Here is a 19,539-nt window from a genome sequence, read left to right on the forward strand (position 1 = left end):
GTATGAGCGTTCTAGTCACCTCTGCTTCTTGACATCTCTTTCTTTCCCTTCCCAGGCCCCCTCTTTGCTGTTTCAGCCTTCTGGTGTGGGCCTACTAGCATGCATAGCTTTAATTTGAAGTTCCCTAGTGATTTCCTCAGTTGCACACCTTTGAAGTGTGGGTTTGTCCATTGCAATACCCTTTTTGAGACGTGCAACTTCGATGTTTATAAAAATCCCTGCCAGCTTCTGTTCCCTGGGTCATTGCAACCCTGGTCTTCCAAATCTGGTCATCCCAAACCTAGTCGACTGGTCTTCTGAGTACTTGCTCGTCACACCAACCGGGCAGCAGACCTTTACGACACCGAAGCGTCAAAACACCAGAGTCCTTTCAGAGAGAACACATTGGTTTTTGCAGTGTCTCCCGAGCTCTTTTAGCTGGGCTGTCTGTGCGCGCGGTCCCGGGGGCGTGGATGCGCGAGGGGCACCGACTTCTCTTAAAGCAGCAATGTCACCATACTCCTAACGGTGGCGCGGAGGATGGCGGGGTCCAGGACGGTTACCCCGTGAAAGTTCGGGGCGCTGGCACGTTCGGGGCTCTCCCGAGGACCCCAGACTGCGGCTGGTCTGTTGGTGGCCAAGTTTGGAGCAGGGCACTGCCGCCGTCCCTGAGGGGACCCATGCCTCCCTGGTAGTTGGAGCGTGCAGGGCGGACGCAGTGAGCAGCGGGCGCCGGGCACGTTTTCCTCGTCAACGGACCGTTCAGAACGGAAAGTCGGCCGGCGACTGCGCGGGGCTAACGGCTGCGGCGGCGGTGGCGGTGGCGGTGGCGGCGGCGGCTGCTGCGCTGTCACTCCAGCGCGGTGCCGGGACAGAGCGGGGCCGCGACGCAGGCGATTGGGCGGAGCTCGGCCCGGAAAACTGCGGGGATGGTGGGTGAGAGGCGGGAGAAGCGGTGAATGGAGGGTGGAGGCTATTCTCGGGGTCGCCCCCATCGGTGTTTACTGAACACCTTCTGCATCTCAGGGCCTTCAGTCAAGCACACAGCCAAACTCCCCGCCTTGCTGGACCTCAGCATCCTAACTTAAATGGGTATAGCATAGATCATAGAGGGAAATCTTTGTAAGGGTATGGAAACCACAGCCTTGGTTATGCCAGCAAGGAACTACACCATTGAACTACACCCCCAACCTTGTTAATTTTCGAGACAGAAGCTCTCTGTGGCCTTGAACACCCTTCTACCCCAGGCTGGATTGGAACTTTGGATCCTCCTGTATCAGGCTCCCGGTAGTACCTAGAATTACAGGCCCATGCCATCAGACCCGTAAATCTTTTCACTGGAAATGTAATCGGGTGAAGGAATCGGGACAGCACTGTGTGTTAAGTCAAGTGCGGGGTAGAGAGAGTGGTTTGTCTCAGAATACCTTGTTGAGAGTAACTTCCCAGAAAGATCTGAGAGCAAGCCTCAAGGGAACCCAAGCAGAGCTGGACTGCGGAGAGGGAAGTGTGTTAGCCATAAAAGACACCTGCCAGGATCTGAAACCAGAGGAAAACTGGCTTTTTCTTAGCAAACGATGGGTTATTCAGTCATCAAGTGACTTATTCCTCAAGAGCTTGAGAAAGGATGAAAAGCCAACTAACTGCCCTGGCCAAAATGGTGTTAGCTTCTCCCGGTTTAATAGATAGAGGTGAGGAGTTATTCTGAGTTAACCCCCCCCTTTTTTTTCTTGTCATACAGTACTGGGGATTGAACACCTGCTGGGCCAGTGCCCCCTTCTCAGCTATAGCTCTATACACTCCACCCCGCCCCCACCCCCACTCCAACCTCCCGACCACCCACCCTTTTGCATTTAGTTTTGAGAGAGGAGCTCACCACATTGCTCAGGCTGTCCCTGACCACTATGATCCTCCTACCTTACCTTTAAGTGTCTATTTTTCACATCTCAGGGTTGATTTATTCAGTGTGTGTTCGAGCATGTGCATGCCACCTTGTGGATGTCAGTCAAAAGACAACTTGTAGGATTTGGTTCCTTCTTCCACAATTGGGTTTCAGAGATCAAATTCAGATTGTCAGGCTTGGCAGCACTAAACACTAAACTATCTTACTGGTCCTGACACCTCTACCCCTCTCTCTCTCTCTCTCTCTCTTTTTTTTTTTTTTTTTTTTGTATTTCGAGGCAGGGTTTCTCTGTAGCTTTGGGACCTGTCCTGGAACTAGCTTGTGTAGACCAGAGATCCACCTGCCTCTGCTGCCTCCCGAGTGCTGGGATTAAAGGCGTGCGTCACCACTGTGCGGTCTGGCACCTCACATTTAAAGAAGAGCTTATTTATTTGAATTACAAGGGCAGCGTGAGGTTTCTTAGCTTTGCTTTTTGAGAGTGACACAAAAGGTAAGAAGTGAGAGTGTTGTGGGGAAGACAGCGGAAGATAAGAAGATGCAAGAAAGCTATGAGTCACAAGTGTGGTGGCAGATGCCTTCAGTCCCAGCACTCTGGAGGCTAAAGCAGGGAGGTCATAGGTTTGAAGCCAGACCGGCTGCATAACTAGTCAGACACACCCCCTAACCAAAGGGAGGAAGAAGAGGAGGAATGGAGAGGGAGAGACGGTTAAAGGGACAGTGTGTCCTAAGGCTCCAACCAAGCTAGCATTTTCACTTACTGATCTCAGCTGTTCTTCAAAGCCAGCCGCCCAGGTCAGGAGAAGAAGGGGTGGAGGAAACAGACGGCTTGCCCAACAGAGCCGTGATTTCGAACTGCTGCGACTCACCGAAACGGTCTGAGCACAGATGAGGGTAAAAGGAAGCAGATGCTTTAAAAGATTTCGTTTTGTTGTTTCAGAGACAGTCTCAGTGTGTAGCCCTGGCCATGCTTAAACTCTGTGTGGACCAGGCTGGCCTTGAACTCACAGAGACCCACCTTCTAAGTGGTGGGTTGACGCGGGCTACTTCAAACTTTTTAAATCTGTTGTTGTTCATAGTTTTAATTGCAACAGTTGAAAACTGTGTCAGGCAGTGGTGGTGCATGCCTTTCATACCAGCACTCAGGAAGCAGAGGCAGAGGCAGAGGCAGGTGGAGCTCTGTGAGTCTGAGGCCAGCCTGGTCTACAGAGTGAGTTCCAGGAGAGCTAGGGCTACACAAACCCTGTCTGTGTGTGTGTGTGGGGGGGGGGGGGATGAAAACTGGAAACAACTCAAATTTCAACAACAAAAAGTTGGTGAATAAATAACATATTATATCCATATGACAGAATACTATAGACCTAGTCTATATGATAGAAGCATCTATACAAGAGAAGAGGCTATTGAAGCAGTATTTGTATGTTTATTTTGAAGAGATTTCAGAAGCTTCTAAGCGATAGGGTTAGGAGAAAGAAGACACACCTGAAAGCGAAGCATGTTTCTCAAGGGAGAGTCAACAACCATCACGGCATAACCAAATCTCTCAGCACACCGGGAGCTGCGGGGTAGTTCTCCAAACACTTTAACTCTTTTTGTTTTGGTTTGGATTTTTGTCTTTGTTTTTGTTTTTGTTTTTTTTCGAGACAAGGTTTCCCTGTAGCTTTGGAGCCTGTCCTGGAACTAGCTCTTGTAGACCAGGCTGGTCTAGAACTCACAGAGATCTGCCTACCTCTGCCTCCTGAGTGAGCCACCACCACCTGGCTACTTTAACTCTTTTTTTTTCTTTAAATAATTTATTTAACTTTATTTTATGTGCATTGGTGTGGAGGTAGCAGACCCCCTGGAACTGGAGTTGCAGACAGTTGTGAGCTGCCATGTGGGTGCTGGGATTTGAACCTGGGTCTTCTGGAAGAGCAACCAGTGCTCTTAACTGCTGAGCCATCTCTCCAGCCCCCGCTACTTTAACCAAGATGGCTCGGTGGTTAAGAGCACTTGATGCTCTTGCAGAGGAACTGGGTTCAGTTCCCAGCACCCACATGGTGGCTCACAGGATCATTCATAACTCCTGTTCCGGGAGATCCGACACTTCCTTGTGCCCTCCTTGGACATCAAGCATACATACAGTAAACATAAATACATGCAGGCAAAACACTAATATACATAAAAATAACATAAATCTAAAAAAAAGGGAAAAAAACTCACAGAATTTGTGTCTGCAAGATCACCTAACTCCCTATGGGGGAAACTGTTAGTTGGAGACATAGAAATGGCTCCGTATCTAGCGGTTTTTATCATACTCATCCATCTTTTCCCTCTTTCCAAGAGCCCTACCCCACCCCTGGCCATTGAACAAGGACCCCAGAACTGAGTTATTCTAAGACACTATTAGAGTGTGTGGAAATTCATCACCCACTGCCATAGTGCTCAGCTGACCAGGGACTCAGCCTATCTATCCTCTTGGGGGATCTAGTTAGACAGAATAAGTAACTGGCGAACCAATTACAATTTACAGGAAGCTGTGCCTTGAAGAGAAATTTGAAGAAGGGTCAAGTCTTACTACAGCAGAGAGATGGAGCCCGATAAACACAGTGTGAGTAACGGGGGTTTGATGTCCCGTTGACATCAGACTGGGGTGCTGGTGCTGATAGCCTCAGTGCTCATTGTCTGGCTGAACTTTTCCTGTCTTGATCATAATGGAAGGCATGTAAGTGACGACAGGGGAGCCCGTCCCTGCTTTAGCCTGTAGGAGAGACTATCATTGCTACAGGCTCGGGTTTTTTTCCTGAATGTCTCAATGGTCATCCTTAGGAAAGCGGCTGTCTCCTTCAGCATGCCTTTCAAGCTAAGATGTGGAACTCAGTCAGTGATTTCTTTTGTATTGTTATTAGCATATATTATTTGTAAAAAAATAGAATTCATTGCTTTCATATGTATATATGTACCGTTCTTAGATCATTCCATAATGGTCGCCCCCCCCAGCCTTTGCTCCCTCTCTTGCTCCAATAGTCTCCCTTCTATTTATACTGTTTTTAATATGGGATACGTCACAGATTTCTATGTTGTCCTTGCATAAGGGGCAATCTCAGTCAACTTAGTATATGAACTACGGACGTGACCGTAAGTGTCCCTTTGCTCTGCCGTGTCTTTATAGCATGTTGTAGTCAAGTTTTTTTCCTTGGGGAACCAGCTCACAAAGAGCAACACGGAGACTTGCTAATTGTGAAAATTGGGTTTGTTTTTCTTTTTCTTTTAATAATTTATTTACTTTTATTTGCATTGGTGTTTTGCCTGCATGTATGTCTGCGTCATCAAAAGCACACCAGCACTGGTGAACTCTCATGGAAGATGCGTCATTGAAATTCCCTGTACAACTTGCAGGCAGCCTTAGCCCCCTAAGCCCACCAGCAACTGCTTAAATGACCTCAGGGAGGTCCTCCTGAGTCTTAAGTTTCACGAACTTTCTTAGCCTCCTACGGGCAAGCTTCCAGCCCCCTCTCCCGGAAAGGGATTCCTCAGACTGGAAGGAACAGCTGTGCAACGCATATCCAGGTGAATTCACCCTACAACCAGTGTTGCGGGTGAGCAGACAATGCTCCTTTACAGACTCTGAGAGGTGAAAACAGGGTAAATCCATTCACAGAGACCGAGACGCCAAGGGCTGGAGGAAGAATCAGTGCCCGGGACTGATGGCACAGACAGTACCTCAATTTCTCTGGCAAGAGAAACTGGCTTTGCTCGTGCCAGTGAGGTTCAGAAGAGCTGGCAGGACACGTGGTGATGACTAAGTCTGGGTTCCCCCCACAAGTTGGGGGTGGTGCCAGAGGGAGGAGTGCTCTGTGAATCGGTCAGGCAGTGCCACGGACCTGAGTCGGTGTTGGGTGGCCATTACTTATACCAGGGCGGGGTGGGAGGGCATGAGGTTGGCTTTAAGTAGGAGATTCCTTTTTTAAAGTGTTTGTTTTTGTCACTAACCAAAAACATGACTGCTCCACACTCGGCCCGCCCCAATTCCCCACCAAGCTCCCCCTCCTGCCGATTCTGGCTGCGGCTCATCCTCCCCTTTATTAAATAATCAAGTTTTGCTATTTAAGACAAGGGGTTACTCTGTTTTCCATTTCAAGAAGTTGAAGGCTACCATGGGTACAAAGCAAGTCCAAGGCTAGCGTATGCTACCCAGTTTCGGAAAGAAAAAGAAACTTCTATAAGCCGCCCTGTTCTCTTATTTTGAGGCTTCCTGACTATGCCAGCCTTATCGTATTAAGGTAAGATGCATCACTGGTGTGTGTTTGTGTCAGGATCTCATTGTGTAACTCAGGCTGGCCTCAAACTCACCATCCTCTTGCTCCACTGCACAATATTGAGACTACGAGTATGTTCCACCAAGCCCTTTCCATTCTTGTTTTACTTTAAAAGAAATGCATATCTGTTCAACTTATACTAATATAGGGAAAAGTTAAGGGAAAGTGGCCTCTGACATTTGGTGGGAATTAAGATTAAGTAAAGGTTAAAGTGTTTGTTGGTGGTATTACCAGCAATTAAAAACAGCGATTTTACTGTATTTATTTCCAACTATTTATAGACAGAGGAGCCCATGTGCCTCTGTGACCATGTGGAGGTTAGAGGGCCATTTTCAGGAGCCGGCCCTCTCTTACTATTTGGGTCTCAGGGACTGAACTCAGGCTGAGTGACTGTCACTTTTACCAGATGAACTATCTCAGCTGCCCTGGTTTTACTTCTGACAAGGCTGTTTTGACAAAGCCTGGTACTAGCTGAAAGTGCATCCAATATCATCAAGAGCAAAACCTCAGAACTCAAGATGGGCCAAGAGTAATGGGTCGTCATACATGGGGAGGAAAAGAGGCTGTAATTCACCCATTGGGTTTTTAGTTCAGAAAGAAATACCAATTTAAAAAATTAAAAACGGGGCTGGCGAGATGGCTTAGAGGATAAGAGCATTGGCTGCTCTTCCGGAGGTCCTGAGTTCAATTCCCAGCAACCACATGGTGGCTCACAGCCATCTGTAATGAGATCTGGTGCCCTCTTCTGACCCACAGGGACACATGCAGGCAGAATATTGTATATATAATAAATAAATGTAAAAAGAAAAGAAAGAAACTTAAAAACAAAGAAGTTCGAACATTCTTGCTCCTCAACCCTCTATAATTCCTTATAATGATATTGGTGAATAACGTGGAAGTAAAATCACTCAGAAACTTCGTTTACATAAATCATGGTAGGAATCAATGTTTGTTCTATTTAATTTTTATTATAGTGTGTTTGCTTAAGTGACCATGTAGGAGCATGTGCCATGGCACACTAATAGAGGTCTGAGGACAACTTGTGGGAATCTTGTCCTCTCTTTCTGCCACTGGGTCCCAGGAATGGAGTTGGGTTGTCAAACTTAGTGGCAACCAGGTGCTTTAACCTAGTGAGCCATTCTATGGCCCTGCCCTTCCTTTATTTTGTCTTGAGATAACATCTCATGAATCTCAGACTGGCCTCAAACTCTATGGAGAACTGAGAATGACTTTGAGCTTCTGATTCTTCTGCCTCTCCCTCTGTCCCCAGTGCTGGGATTCCAGGCCAGAGACTCCATGTCTGTTTATGTGATGGTGGCACTGAGCATCAGGCAGCGGTCTACCGTCTGAACCACATCCCCAGCCCCTCCCTGTCTTTTATTCAGGCCTCCTTCCTCTAATGAAGCCACTGAGGGCACTAAAGAGCTTTTCTTTTCCCAGACTCGTTTCTCTCAAGGGCTCGTTTGTTCATCCTAGTTGCTTTCACATGACTTTTTTGGTTTTGTTTTCTTTTTTTCTTTTTCTTCTTTCATCTTCCCCCCTCACCTTCATTTATGTGACAGGCACTACTGATTCCTGTAACTATCTTCACAGAATGTACATTCCAGTTCAGGACATAAAAAAGTCTAAAATGAGCCGGGCGGTGGTGGCACGCACCATTTATCCCAGCACTCGGGACTCAAAGGCAGACAGATCTCTGTGAGTTCGAGGCCAGCCTGGTCTACAAGAGCTAGTTCCAGGATGGGCTCCAAAACTACAGAGAAACCCTGTCTTGAAAAATCAAAGAAAGAAAAAAAAAAGAAAAGAAAGAAAATCTAAAATGAAAAATAAGTCAAGATAACAATATGAAAGATGGGAGGGAGGGACGCTTGCTCATCTGGTGCTGCGCTGCGGTCTGGTTGGGGAAAGTCTCTTCAGGAAGAATTTGAGCAGAAACAGAATGTCTGGGAGCCAGCTATGAGGCAGTCTGGAGTTATTCATATAACAGAAACAGTGTGTAAAGGTCCTGGGGTATAACACTTCACAGACCACAGCCCGAGTCAACATGTTCTATTATATAGGTCCTGGAGTGGATATAGTATGCTCTGTGGACCATATCTTCTTGGTTACCACTGTTCAGCAGCTCTGAATGCTCCAGTCTCAAAGCGGTCAGACATATTGTGTAGTGAATGGTCTTGGCTACTGTACACTGAAGCCTCGTCTGTCGAAACAGGCGGACGTCAACCAGGCCAGCCAGGGCTATGGAGCAAAACTCTGTCTCAAAAATAAGTTAGATACAGGTTGTGCCCAAAGATGGCTCACCAATTCCCAGAGCCCACATGGTGGAAGGACAGACCCAATTCCAGAACGTTATCTTCTGACCTCCACATGCGTGTTGAGGCTCTCGAGCCCAGAACATGAATAAATGTTTAAAAAGGAAAGGTGGTTGCACCACTCTGAATATGCCAAAATCCACTGCACTGTGCGCTGTGTGGTGTGTGAGCTGCATTTCGGTGGAGCTGTGTGTGTGTACATGTCTGTGTGTGTGTATGTCATGTACATGCAGGTACCTTCAGAGTCCAGAAGAGGTCACTAGATGCCCTGGAGCTAGAGTTAGATTTGAGATCCTGTGTCAAAAATAAAAGTACGAGGACTACGGATACGGCTTAGTGGTAAAATGCTTGCCCTTTAATGCAGTTCCTCATGTGTGGTCATTGCTACTTTATAACTGTGATTTTGCTATGTGAACTTTTTTTGTTTGTTATGAATTATAAATATCTGATATGCAGGATATCTGATATGCGAGTCCTGTAAAAAAGGTCATTCAACCCTCAAGGAGTTGGGACCCACAGGTTAAGAACTGCTGCCCTAGACTAGACAAAAACCAGCAAGGAGGTTGCTCTGGTGCACCAAGGAGAAGAGCTATGGGAAACAGAGATGACCTTGACCCAGATCCATAGACCTGCAGCCCACTAAGATGCTCTAAGATTCTGATCCAAATATGATAGACAGTCCATGGAGGAGTTCTGACAATGGGAGAAATGAGATCAAATTTATGATTCTCAGAGGTCATTTTGGCTGTTGTTTGAATAGACTATGTGAAGGCAAACAAGGAAACAGATGAGTTATGCTAGAGCCCACAGGGCAGGGAGAAAATGACTTGAGTCAGTGTGGCTAGGTTAGGGGAAGTGGTAAGAGTAGGTAGGAAGGATGTGCTAATGGGCTGGACAAGGATACAAAGGCTATCCAGATGTTGGGCTGCCGCCTCCATTGGGGTGGCCCTTCCCAGAGGGGAAATTAGAGAAAGATCCTAGAATAGACCTGGGCAGGAAGCGCTCCAGTTTGCTTCCTGACAGACTTCTAGGTGAAGAAATATCAGATCCTCAGTCCAGAGGTGAGGCCCAAATAGAGACCCAGTTTTGTTCGGATATTCAAAGCCATGGAGCTACTGGAAACTATTGGGAGTTGGGGTAGAAAAAGGTGTGAGTTCTGAGCTTCAAGGACATGCCAGAGTCTAGGACTGCTGAGAAAGGACAATGAGCCAATGCAGAAACCCAGACAGAGTGACGGCCCCACAGCCAGAACCTGGAGCTCACACCATGAGCCCAGTACTCAGGAGGCTGAGGGAGAAGGGTCACCATGAGACTAAGGCCAGTCTGGGCTGCAGAGTAAGTTCCAGATTATCTTGGGCAATTGTAATACCTTGCTCCCCACCCCAAAGAACAAAATACCTTAACGGGGGTGGTGGTGGCATACACCTTTAATCCCAACACTTGGAGGTGAAGGCAGAAAGATCACCCTCGGCTATTCAGCAAGTCTGAGGCCAGCCTGGCACTTCAGATCCAATCTCAAAACAAAACTCAGCTAAGCAGGGAGACTTATGGGTAGCTGAGAAAGAAAAAGAGAGAGGAGGCCATTATTGGATTTGTTAAGGCAGAGTCTGCTGGTGATCTTGGCACGGGTGTAAACAGCAGAGGACAACTGAAGGAAATGGAGCCATTTTATTTCAAAGCCTCAGTGGTGGAGCACTTGTCCAGAGTTGGTGAAGTGCTCCTTGGCACTGCAAAATAATTAGACAAATAAAGAGGAGCAGATACGGGGCGCTGCCTAGAGAGACAGGGGCAAGAGAAGAGTTCCTGCTGTGATCCTCATGGGGGAACTGTGCGTTGTAAGGAGTGTGTGTGTGTGTGTGTGTGTGTGTGTGTGTGTGTGTGTGTATGGGCTTTTTCAAGACAGGGTTTCTCTGTGTAACAGCCCTGCCTGTCTTGGAACTCTCTTTGTAGGTCAGGCTGTCCCGCCTCTGCCTCCCAAGTGCTGGGGTTAAAGGCGTGCACCACCCCCGCCCAGTTGATCATAGGAATTTTTAACGCATCTCAACACTCAGCACCCCATTTGGTCTTCCAGGCTGTGAGACCCCCAGCTTCTCACTGCCACACAAGTATCCTCGCTTGTGAATTCTGCAGCCTGCAGACGAGTCGATCTAAAATGTCTTAGAACATGGATTCATCAGAAAAAGAACCTTAGGGCTGGAGAGATGGCTCCGCGGTTAAGAGCATTGCCTGCTCTTCCAAAGGTCCTGAGTTCAATTCCCAGCAACCACATGGTGGCTCACAACCATCTGTAATTACGTCTGGTGCCCTCTTCTGGCCTGCAGGAATACACGCAGACAGAATATTATATACATAATAATAAATAAATAAATAAATATTTAAAAAAAAAAAAAAAAAAAAAAAAAAAAAAAAAAAAAGAAAAAGAACCTTAGGTTCCATAAAGTCTGTCTGGTTTCCAGACAGACTTGTTGGGTAGATAGGAGGAAGAGAGTCCCGCTGTCTAGGGAAGGTGTAGCTTAGCTGGAACAGGTGACAGCGTATTTGTTTGACAGAAAGCTGAGAGTGTGCATGGAATTAGAACCGGAAGATTTATTACTGAATATGAAGGACTTCTCTTATTTTGCTTCTATTCTCTCAATGAACTAATAAGTGGGTTATCAGCTGAGAGTCGAAAAGGAAGAAGAGATGCAGATTTAGCGGAGAGCAAAGAGTGAACGTGCTGGGCCTGCTCTGCAATGATGAGTGTGCCCTCGCTTAGCATGGGTGAGGCCGTGGATTCAGTCCCTGGAAAAGGAAGGAGTCAAAGAACTCTAAAGGGGGGAAAAACAGAAAACAAAAAGCCCGTGCAAGGATAAGATAATCACAGGCAGGGGAAATGCTGGTTTTGAGGGAGCTGTCTTCCGCCCACGTCCATCCTCCTCCAGGGCCTGTTGCTAGGATGCCAGTAGCATCCTAGGTATCACAAGACCTATTTGACAGCGGGCCACCAGATGGCGGTGTAGACCCCTGCAGCTCCCAGTACTGACAGCTTTTTCGACCCAGAATTCACCTAAGTGAGGTAAGCCCAGTGCCCTGTGAACTGTTTTTAATTAGGCCTAGAAGACAAAGCTCTAGGAAGAAGGAGAATCTATTTGGGAATATTTAGGGAAAGGTTGAGGGAGGGCGCGAAAGGAAAGGCAGCTGCCTGGAGATGGAGGGGGTCGGTGGAGGGGGGTATGGGCTTTAGAATTAGAAAGCCAAGGTCTATGAGGCTTCTGACATTTGTGAGTTGAGTTGGGGGTTTAAAAACAAGGAAAAACACCCGTGAAACCAGAGGTGGCAGAGCATTGGTAATTAGGGTTGACATAACTGACTTTACCAGAGACCTGATCAGAGACCTGAAGGAGGAGGTTCTCAGAGCGCAGGGGCCCTGAGTTCAGGTGCCAATGACACCACTAAGGAAAACATACTGCAATGTTCTTCGGCTTGGATGGCTTGCAGATGAGGGCCAACAGATGACTCAGTGGGTGGCTCAGTCCTTCCGAGGTTGTTCAGCAGATTATATCCATCAGAACTGAGCCAAGGGTTGACGCTGAAATCACACCACACATGCTGGATTAGTCACCCCTTGTCGTGACAAAATATCTGAGCAGACACCTGACTGCAGGAAGGCTGTATTCTCTCCTGGCTCCAGGACTGCAGTCAACTGTCACTGGTGCCATTGTACGGGGGCCACAGTGCAATGAGGCAAGCTGCTCTGTCGGGAGCACGCGGCGGAGGAAGGTGGCTTAGAGAGAAGACAAGTCCAGGGAGTTACATATCCTTCGAAGGATGCCTGCGGCTGGGCCCTCCCTTCTGTTCTCCCCCCCCGCCATGATTCATATAACTATCACGCTCTGAATCCATCTGTGGATTAGTCCACTGAGGAGGTCAGATCCCCCACGATTCTTCCCAAAAGCCTGTTAGCTCTCAACCAAAACCTTTTAACACACAAGCCTTTGTGATTGAGGTCATATCCAAACCGCAACAGACGCTAAGATAAACTGTTTTATTTCATTGTCTGTGTTTAAAAAGAAGGTAAAGTAGCCCCAGTGGCTAAAGGGAGGACCCAAATGGAAAGCAGGAGAGTTTCAGGCTGCAGGACTGGCTGGCGAACAGACACAGGGCACCATTGAAAGGAAAAATAGGAACAGGTGATGTCTGAGGCGGTGACGCTTCTGCTTGCCTTTGTCTTAGCCCTCACACAGTTTTAAGTTGGCATCTGTTTTCTTTTTATTCGTTTTGTGTGTATGGGTGTTTTGTGTGTATGGGTGTTTTGACCACACGTATGTTTGCGTACCAAGCGCTTGCTTGTTGCCCACAAGGCCAGAAGAGGGTGCAGTGTCTTCGTGCAAAGTAGGAAAAGGTGCATATCAAGGAGCAGGGTTTCCAGGGCGACCGCTGTGCATAGAAGCTTCTGGCTGGGGCTGAAGAAACTGCCCAAGTCTCCAGCCTTCACTAATTCCTCAAACTAAACCGCCATACATAAAGGCCATCGTAGACGATGATGGGGAGGTAAATGCCTTGGGAGCAGAGATGGCACAGACCAGGTCATAGAGCTACAAACACAAAGCCATTGTTCCTGGGCAAGCCCACGAGCCAAGTAGACTCATGTCAGGGAAAAGCCCAATGTCCTTTTTTATTTCAAATATTACTCTTAACAGATGTTTCTTTGCTACCCATCTTACTTTCATTTGTCGGTTTATAGTGCATACATGTATGTATTGTGTGTGCAGGCCCCTGGGCAGATGTGGTGGTCAGAGGACAGCTGTGTGGATTCTGTTCTCTCCTCCTAACTTTATATGGGGTCTGGGAATGGAATCCAGTACACCGCTGTTCCATTGTAAGTACCTTCCCCCGTGAACCCATCTCTCCTGTTCCCAACCGCCTGCTTGAGTGTGAAACAGACCGAGAAGTGTGGACCACTCACTTAGAGTTTGTTTACCAGGTGATTCTCCTGAAGCCCACCCGAGAGACGCTTGGCTTAGTAAAGGTTTCTCAGTTTGGCCATGACATCTGGGATAAAAAGTGAACATTTGCCTGTCTCACAGGCTCGCTGGGGATGGTGATGTCACAGGGAGGATGGCACTCTGAGTAGCACTGAATAAATTAAACAAGGAGCTGGGCAGCACACAGTTTAATCCCTGCACTGGGGAGGTAGAGAAAGCTTGTTGAAAGAAAGAAAGAAAAAGACTGAGCTATAGCGTGACTGTGCTTAAGAGCACTTGCTGCTCCTCCAGAGCACCCCAGTCCAGATTCCAGCACCCCACTTCAGGGGTCTCATAACTGCACACAACTTCAGTTCCCACAGATCTGACGCCTTCTTCTGGCCTCTGAGTGCATCTGCACACACAGACATACCCACCCACACACCCACACACACATACCCTCCAACACACACACACAAATAATGTGAATGTTTCAAAAATAATAATAATAAGGCCTAGAGAGATGGTCCAATGGTTAGGAGCACGTGCTGCTCTTTCACAGGACCCAGATTCCATTCCCAGCATCTACATAGTGCTCCCAGCATCTACATAGTACTCCTAACCATTCTTAACTCCAGTTCCAGGGGATCTGACACCCTCTTCTGACTCCCAGATACCAGGAATACATGTAGCACACAGACATACACATAGGTAAAACATTGATATGCATAAATGAATTAAATATAAATAGTAGTATAAATCTCATGCCTTTAATTCCAGCACTCTGGAGGCAGGTAGCTCTCTGAGTTCAAAGCCAACCTGCTGTGGGTTGAGTTCTGGGGCAACCAGGGCTTAAATTTCTTAATTCTCCGTGCTTAAAAAGAAATCAAGGTAATATTTTGAGTAATATGGTATGGCTAGTTATAGATAATATTTTGAGTAATATGGTATGGCTAGTTATAGATAATATTTCGGGTAATATGGTATGACTAGTTATAGATAATATTTTGGGTAATATGGTATGGCTAGTTATAGATAATATTTTGGGTAATATGGTATGGTAAGGCTAATTATGGATAATATTTTGGATAATATGGTATGGCTAATTATAGTTTGAGGATCTGTAAATCTTTCACATTATGAGGCAGGACCTTAAGAAGTAGCATTTGATCTGGGCGGTGGTGGCGCACGCCTTCAGTCCCAGCCCTCAGGAGGCAGAGGCAGGTGGACCTCTGTGAGCTTGAGGCCAGCCTGGTCTACAGAGTGAGTTCCAGGATAGCCTGGGCTACACAGAGAAACCCTGTCTCGAAAAACAACAGAAAGTAACATTTGTAGGCTAGAAGGGCAGTGATGGCTGTTTAGCCTTAAGGACTCATCCTGGCCTGGCCACTGTATAGCTGATTTGAACCCCCCGCCCCAGGCTTTGTACTGGGAATTAAACTTTACCTTGTGCCTGCCAGTCAAGCCTGCTATTCCAGAGACCTATGCTGGCTTCCCTTGCCCGTATTGAGATAGGGGATCCCTAAGTTGCCCAGATTAACCTTGAACTCATTATGTAACCTAGGTTAGCCTTAAATTTGAGATTCTCTAGCCCCAAACTTCCAAGAGGCTAGGATTGACTTTGGGGTATGTAGCACCACCCCCTGCAGTGATGTCAACTGAAGTTGACATAAATATCTGCAAAACAATGTAGAGATGGACTGCCCCGTGTCTGGGCTGGGAGTCAAAGGGGTTCCCCCTCGAAGAGACGCTGTCGTCTTCCTAGTCAAATGTTTGCTCCGTTGATTTCCCGAGCTAGGCTTGTGGGAAGTCTGCCCATAGGATGTTATTTCATGACTTCAGACTTGGGTACTTTGTGAGATTCAGAGCAATGACAACTTCATACTTTACACTCTGCAAAACACTTTCGCATTCAGTCCTTACTCCCCCATTAATGCAATGCCTTCCATCCTTTTATAGATATAATCCTTAAGGGCAGCTTGGCCAGTCATTTAAAGCTGGTCTACGGGAGGCCAGTTTCTGCAGTGTACTGGAGGTCCTGGTAATTCCTCCACTTGTCTGCGCCCTCTCCCGCACACTCCCAGACACCCTCCTTTGAGTACATAGACATTCCAAATCTCTTCCAAGGTGTTATCTGTGGCTCCAACCTGGCTGAAGTAAAGGTCAGCAAGAGAGGGGAAGTGATAGGGAACAGCCCAGCAAGCAGATCTGTGAGATGTTTTCCACAGGTTTGTTCCTACAGGAGGCCCAGCAGCCCTCCACTGCAGCGTTTCCAGGAGCACAGAGCAGTTTAGAAACCTAGCAATCAATACCTTTAAGCCTTAAGAATGTGCTATCTCTACCTCTGTTGCTGTCTCTCTGTGTCTCACTCTTAAATTCCACAGTGAATAGATCCTTGTATATAGTGGTTGATGGATAACTGTCTATTGAACAAATGCCCCAATAGCAGGTTCTGTTTCTTCTGCTCTGTCATGGCTGCTCCCGTGTCTTCTGTTTCCCATCTATAATGAGGAAAATGAAATATATCATGTGATCTTCTCAAAAAAGCTTGCTTGAAAAACAGATTTGTAATTGGATATACTTTTTTTTCTTTTTCTTTTTCTTTTTCTTTTTTTTTTTTTTGAGACCCGATATCTGGCTGTCTTGGAACTCACTCTATAGACCAGGTTTGGCTTCAAACCCAGGGATTTGTCTGCTTCTAACTCCCAAGTGCTAGGGTTAAAGATATGTACCACTACTACCGCCCAGCTGATATACTGTTATTTTATATTCTATTTTATTTCTAGAGACCAGGTCTCACTATGTAGTCATAGCTAGCCTGGAACTCATATGTAGACCAGGTTACTCTCTAACTCACAGAGATCCATCTGCCTCTGCCTCCGGAGTGCTTAAGGCGTGAGCTACCAGGTCTGTCACTAAGATAAACTTTTTAACTACTTTTGAGAGCCAATATTCTGAATTGTCTGTCAAATATTTAAGTCTGTCATCATCATCTGGTTTTTACCACACATCAGTGAATTTTTTTTTTGTCATTTTGAGACAGGGTCTTGTTTTTCTTTAAGTCTTAACTTTTTATGAATATTTATTGAGCTCTACATTTTTCTCTGCTCTGGTCCCTGCCTCTCCTCTCCTGCTTCAACCCTCCCTCAAGGTCCCAATGCTCCCTATTTACTCAGAGGATCTGAGACAGGGTCTTGTTATATAGCCCAGACTGGCTTGGTGCTCATTCTAGTCCCTGCTGGCCTCATCTCCTGCCTAGTCCTTGGCTGAACGGCCTGTGCCGCCAGCCTTTCTAACACTGAGATCTGCACACACTCTGGCTGTGTGAGCCTTCTGGACAGCTTAGTGCTCAGACAAAGCCCAAATGCTCCGTCCACCTGCCGTACCTGGCCTGGCCAGCCATTGGTGATAAATCTCCCTTCTTATCTCTCTGCCTTTTGTGCTGAATCAGAAAGCACAGCGCCCTGCTCAGCCCAGTGAGCTCTTTCTGTGGCTGCCTCAGAAACCCAGGAAGCTGTTTTCCACTCTCTGCCCACTGTCAGAGTAACTACTGCTGAGCCTGCAGGGCTGTCGCAACATCCCTCCCTGGAAAGCTGGTCTGGAAACACTCACCACTCATGACCCCCTCTTGATCTACTTGCCTTGCCTTCCCATCTGCCATGCTGAACTCCAAGGACTCAGTCCTGTTCAGCTCCAGGGGTATCATCCATGAGCTCCACTGTGTTCACACTTGGACAGGCTGCAGCCCTATTATTTGGTGTCTTCAAATTAGTTTATTTGTCGTATAAATCTCCCATGGAAACAACAAAAGCCAAGTGTGCTTGGTTTTAAAGTAAAAATAATGAGAGCTGGCAAGATGGCTCCACAGGAAAGGGCACTTGCTAAGCAGGACAACAGCCTGCGCTGGAGCTCTGGGACCCACGTGGTAGAAGAGAACCCGCTCCAGCGAGCTGTCTTCTGACCTCTACACAGAAGCCAACAAGGGAAATAATATAGTTTGTCTTAATCTCCCTGCTTACCCCGTGTATCTAACCTGGTGACACACACTACCCCTGCCCTCTATTTACTCATGTGAACGGGGGTCCCAGCTGGAAATATGCCTTTTTTTTTTCTTCTGCTTCTCTCCTTCCACCATATGAGTTCCAGGGATTAAACTCAGGTTGTCAGACTTGGTGGTCAGCGCCTTCACTCATGGCCCATTGCTCGCTCTTTCTGATACAGGATCTCAGGTAGCCCAGGCTAGTCTAACTTGTCTTGAACTCTTGATTCTCCTGCCTCTACCATCCAGGTACGGGGATTATAGGTGGCAGACTTGTTTATGTTCTTGCCTGATGGCACATCCTATCAAGCACAACTCAAAGGTTCTGCGTTCTCTTCTCTGCCCCTCAGGGACACTGCCCACAGCTCTGTTGGAGGACTGACCATAATCCTCCTGTGGGGCCTGGGTTATTTCTCTTTGTTTCCTCCAGTGTTCCGCAGAGCCCAGAGTTAGAGAGAATGTATCACCTTTTCAACTGTGTGGACACAGATATGTGAGCACCTGCGCATGCGTGTCTAGAGGTCGGAGGCTGACAAATGGGGAATTTCTCCATTGTTCTCGACCTTCTACGCTGAGGCAGGGACCCGGGATGAACCCAGAGCTCCCTGGCTCACCATGGAGCTTTAACCTAGTATACTACACATCCCATAATATCCTTGTTACTTTAAGATATACAGTGAGTGGACTTTCCGCCTCTTGTGTTGCAACTGTTTTTATCATCTTAAGAAAACACAAAAAAACATGAGCTGGACATACCTTTAAAGCAGTATGTAATCACCTCCATTGTTTTAATGGGCCCGTCCTGTTCTGTGCATGGCTGCCCCTCCTAAGAGGCTGCTTTCTCTCAGGAACAATACAGGGTATTGGAGGAGACAGTAATCACTTTGTATCAAATTAACAGAGACCTCGGAACAAGTGGGAAGGTCTGTCTCCACGCTGACGTGCAGCCGGCATCTAAAGCGGCTTTCTGGACAGAGAAAACATAAATGGGGCCCTAGTGCCCAGAACTTGGTGAACCCTCAGCACTGAAAACTACCATTGCGTGTTTATAGGGAAGTAAAAGAAGAGGAAGCGAGACAGATGTGCAAGGGGAAATATAAACAAACCTTTGAAAACAGATCCTGCTTGGCCTTTAGGTGTTTCCAGATTTCCTCTGTGACATTAGGGTGTGGTGACTATCTTAGAGTACTTTTATCTGTGTGCCTTATGGCAATATTTTATGGAACTGTGGTTAAAAAATATGAAAATCTAAATCATTTTTTGCATGAATATGTGTGTGTGGTGTGCGTGTAAAGGGGTTCACATATGTAGGAGTATACATATGTGTGCAGGTACACATGTATATGCACGTGGGTTCATATGTGAGGGGGGTGTACTTGTATGTATATAGGTACATGAGCATATGTTTGTGTGTGTGTGTGTGTGTGTGTGAAGGCTAGTTTGACAAAGGGGGCTCATTGATTGTTCTTTATCTTCTATATTGAGGCAGGGTTTCCAGCTGAGCCCAGAGTCCACGGATTCAGCTAGTCTAGCTAGCCAGCGTGCTCTAGGACTCTCCTGTCTCTGTCTCTCGGATGCCGGGATTGCAGGTGGGCTGTCATGCCTGCCTGGCAATTGCGGACGCTGAGGACTTGATCCTCACGCTTGTACAGTGAACACTATCCACCGAGCTATTTCCCCAGTCTCCAAAATATCTAAATCTCTGCCTCCTCCTTCTTCTATTTGTGTGTGTGTGTGTGTGTGTATAATATGTGTATGCAATAATTGAATATTTGTCATATTGGTTGTGCACGTTTTGCCAGATTTTTAAAAACTTATTTTATATTGACTGGTACTTTGCCTGTATATTTGTCTGTGTGAAGGTGTCAGATCCCTTGGAACTGGAGTGACAGACAGACAGCTGTGAGCTGCCATGTGGGTCCTGGGAATTGAACTTGGGTCTTCTGGAAGAATAGCCAGTCATCTTAACCACTGAGCCATCTCTCCAGTCCCTAGATTTTCTCTTTCTTTCTTTCTTTCTTTCTTTCTTTCTTTCTTTCTTTCTTTCTTGTCTTGCTTTTCAAGACAGGAT

The 19,539-nt window shown here is 46.8% G+C and overlaps 1 protein-coding gene across 1 annotated transcript in view; it reads left to right on the forward strand.

Moving 5' to 3' along the window:
• The first annotated feature begins 817 nt into the window (after window positions 1-817).
• The window catches only part of LOC125407019 (solute carrier family 2, facilitated glucose transporter member 3), a 72,808-nt gene continuing 54,086 nt past the window's right edge, over window positions 818-19,539 (forward strand). Inside the window, exons 1-2 of the mRNA XM_048444293.3 lie at window positions 818-911; window positions 4,389-4,466. Coding sequence (XP_048300250.1) covers window positions 4,446-4,466 — 21 coding nt within the window. The 5' untranslated portion in view covers window positions 818-911; window positions 4,389-4,445. The remainder of the gene's footprint in view (window positions 912-4,388; window positions 4,467-19,539) is intronic.

This window comes from Myodes glareolus, chromosome 3 (assembly GCF_982192425.1).
Source record: "Myodes glareolus chromosome 3, mMyoGla1.1, whole genome shotgun sequence".
NCBI lineage: Eukaryota > Metazoa > Chordata > Mammalia > Rodentia > Cricetidae > Myodes > Myodes glareolus.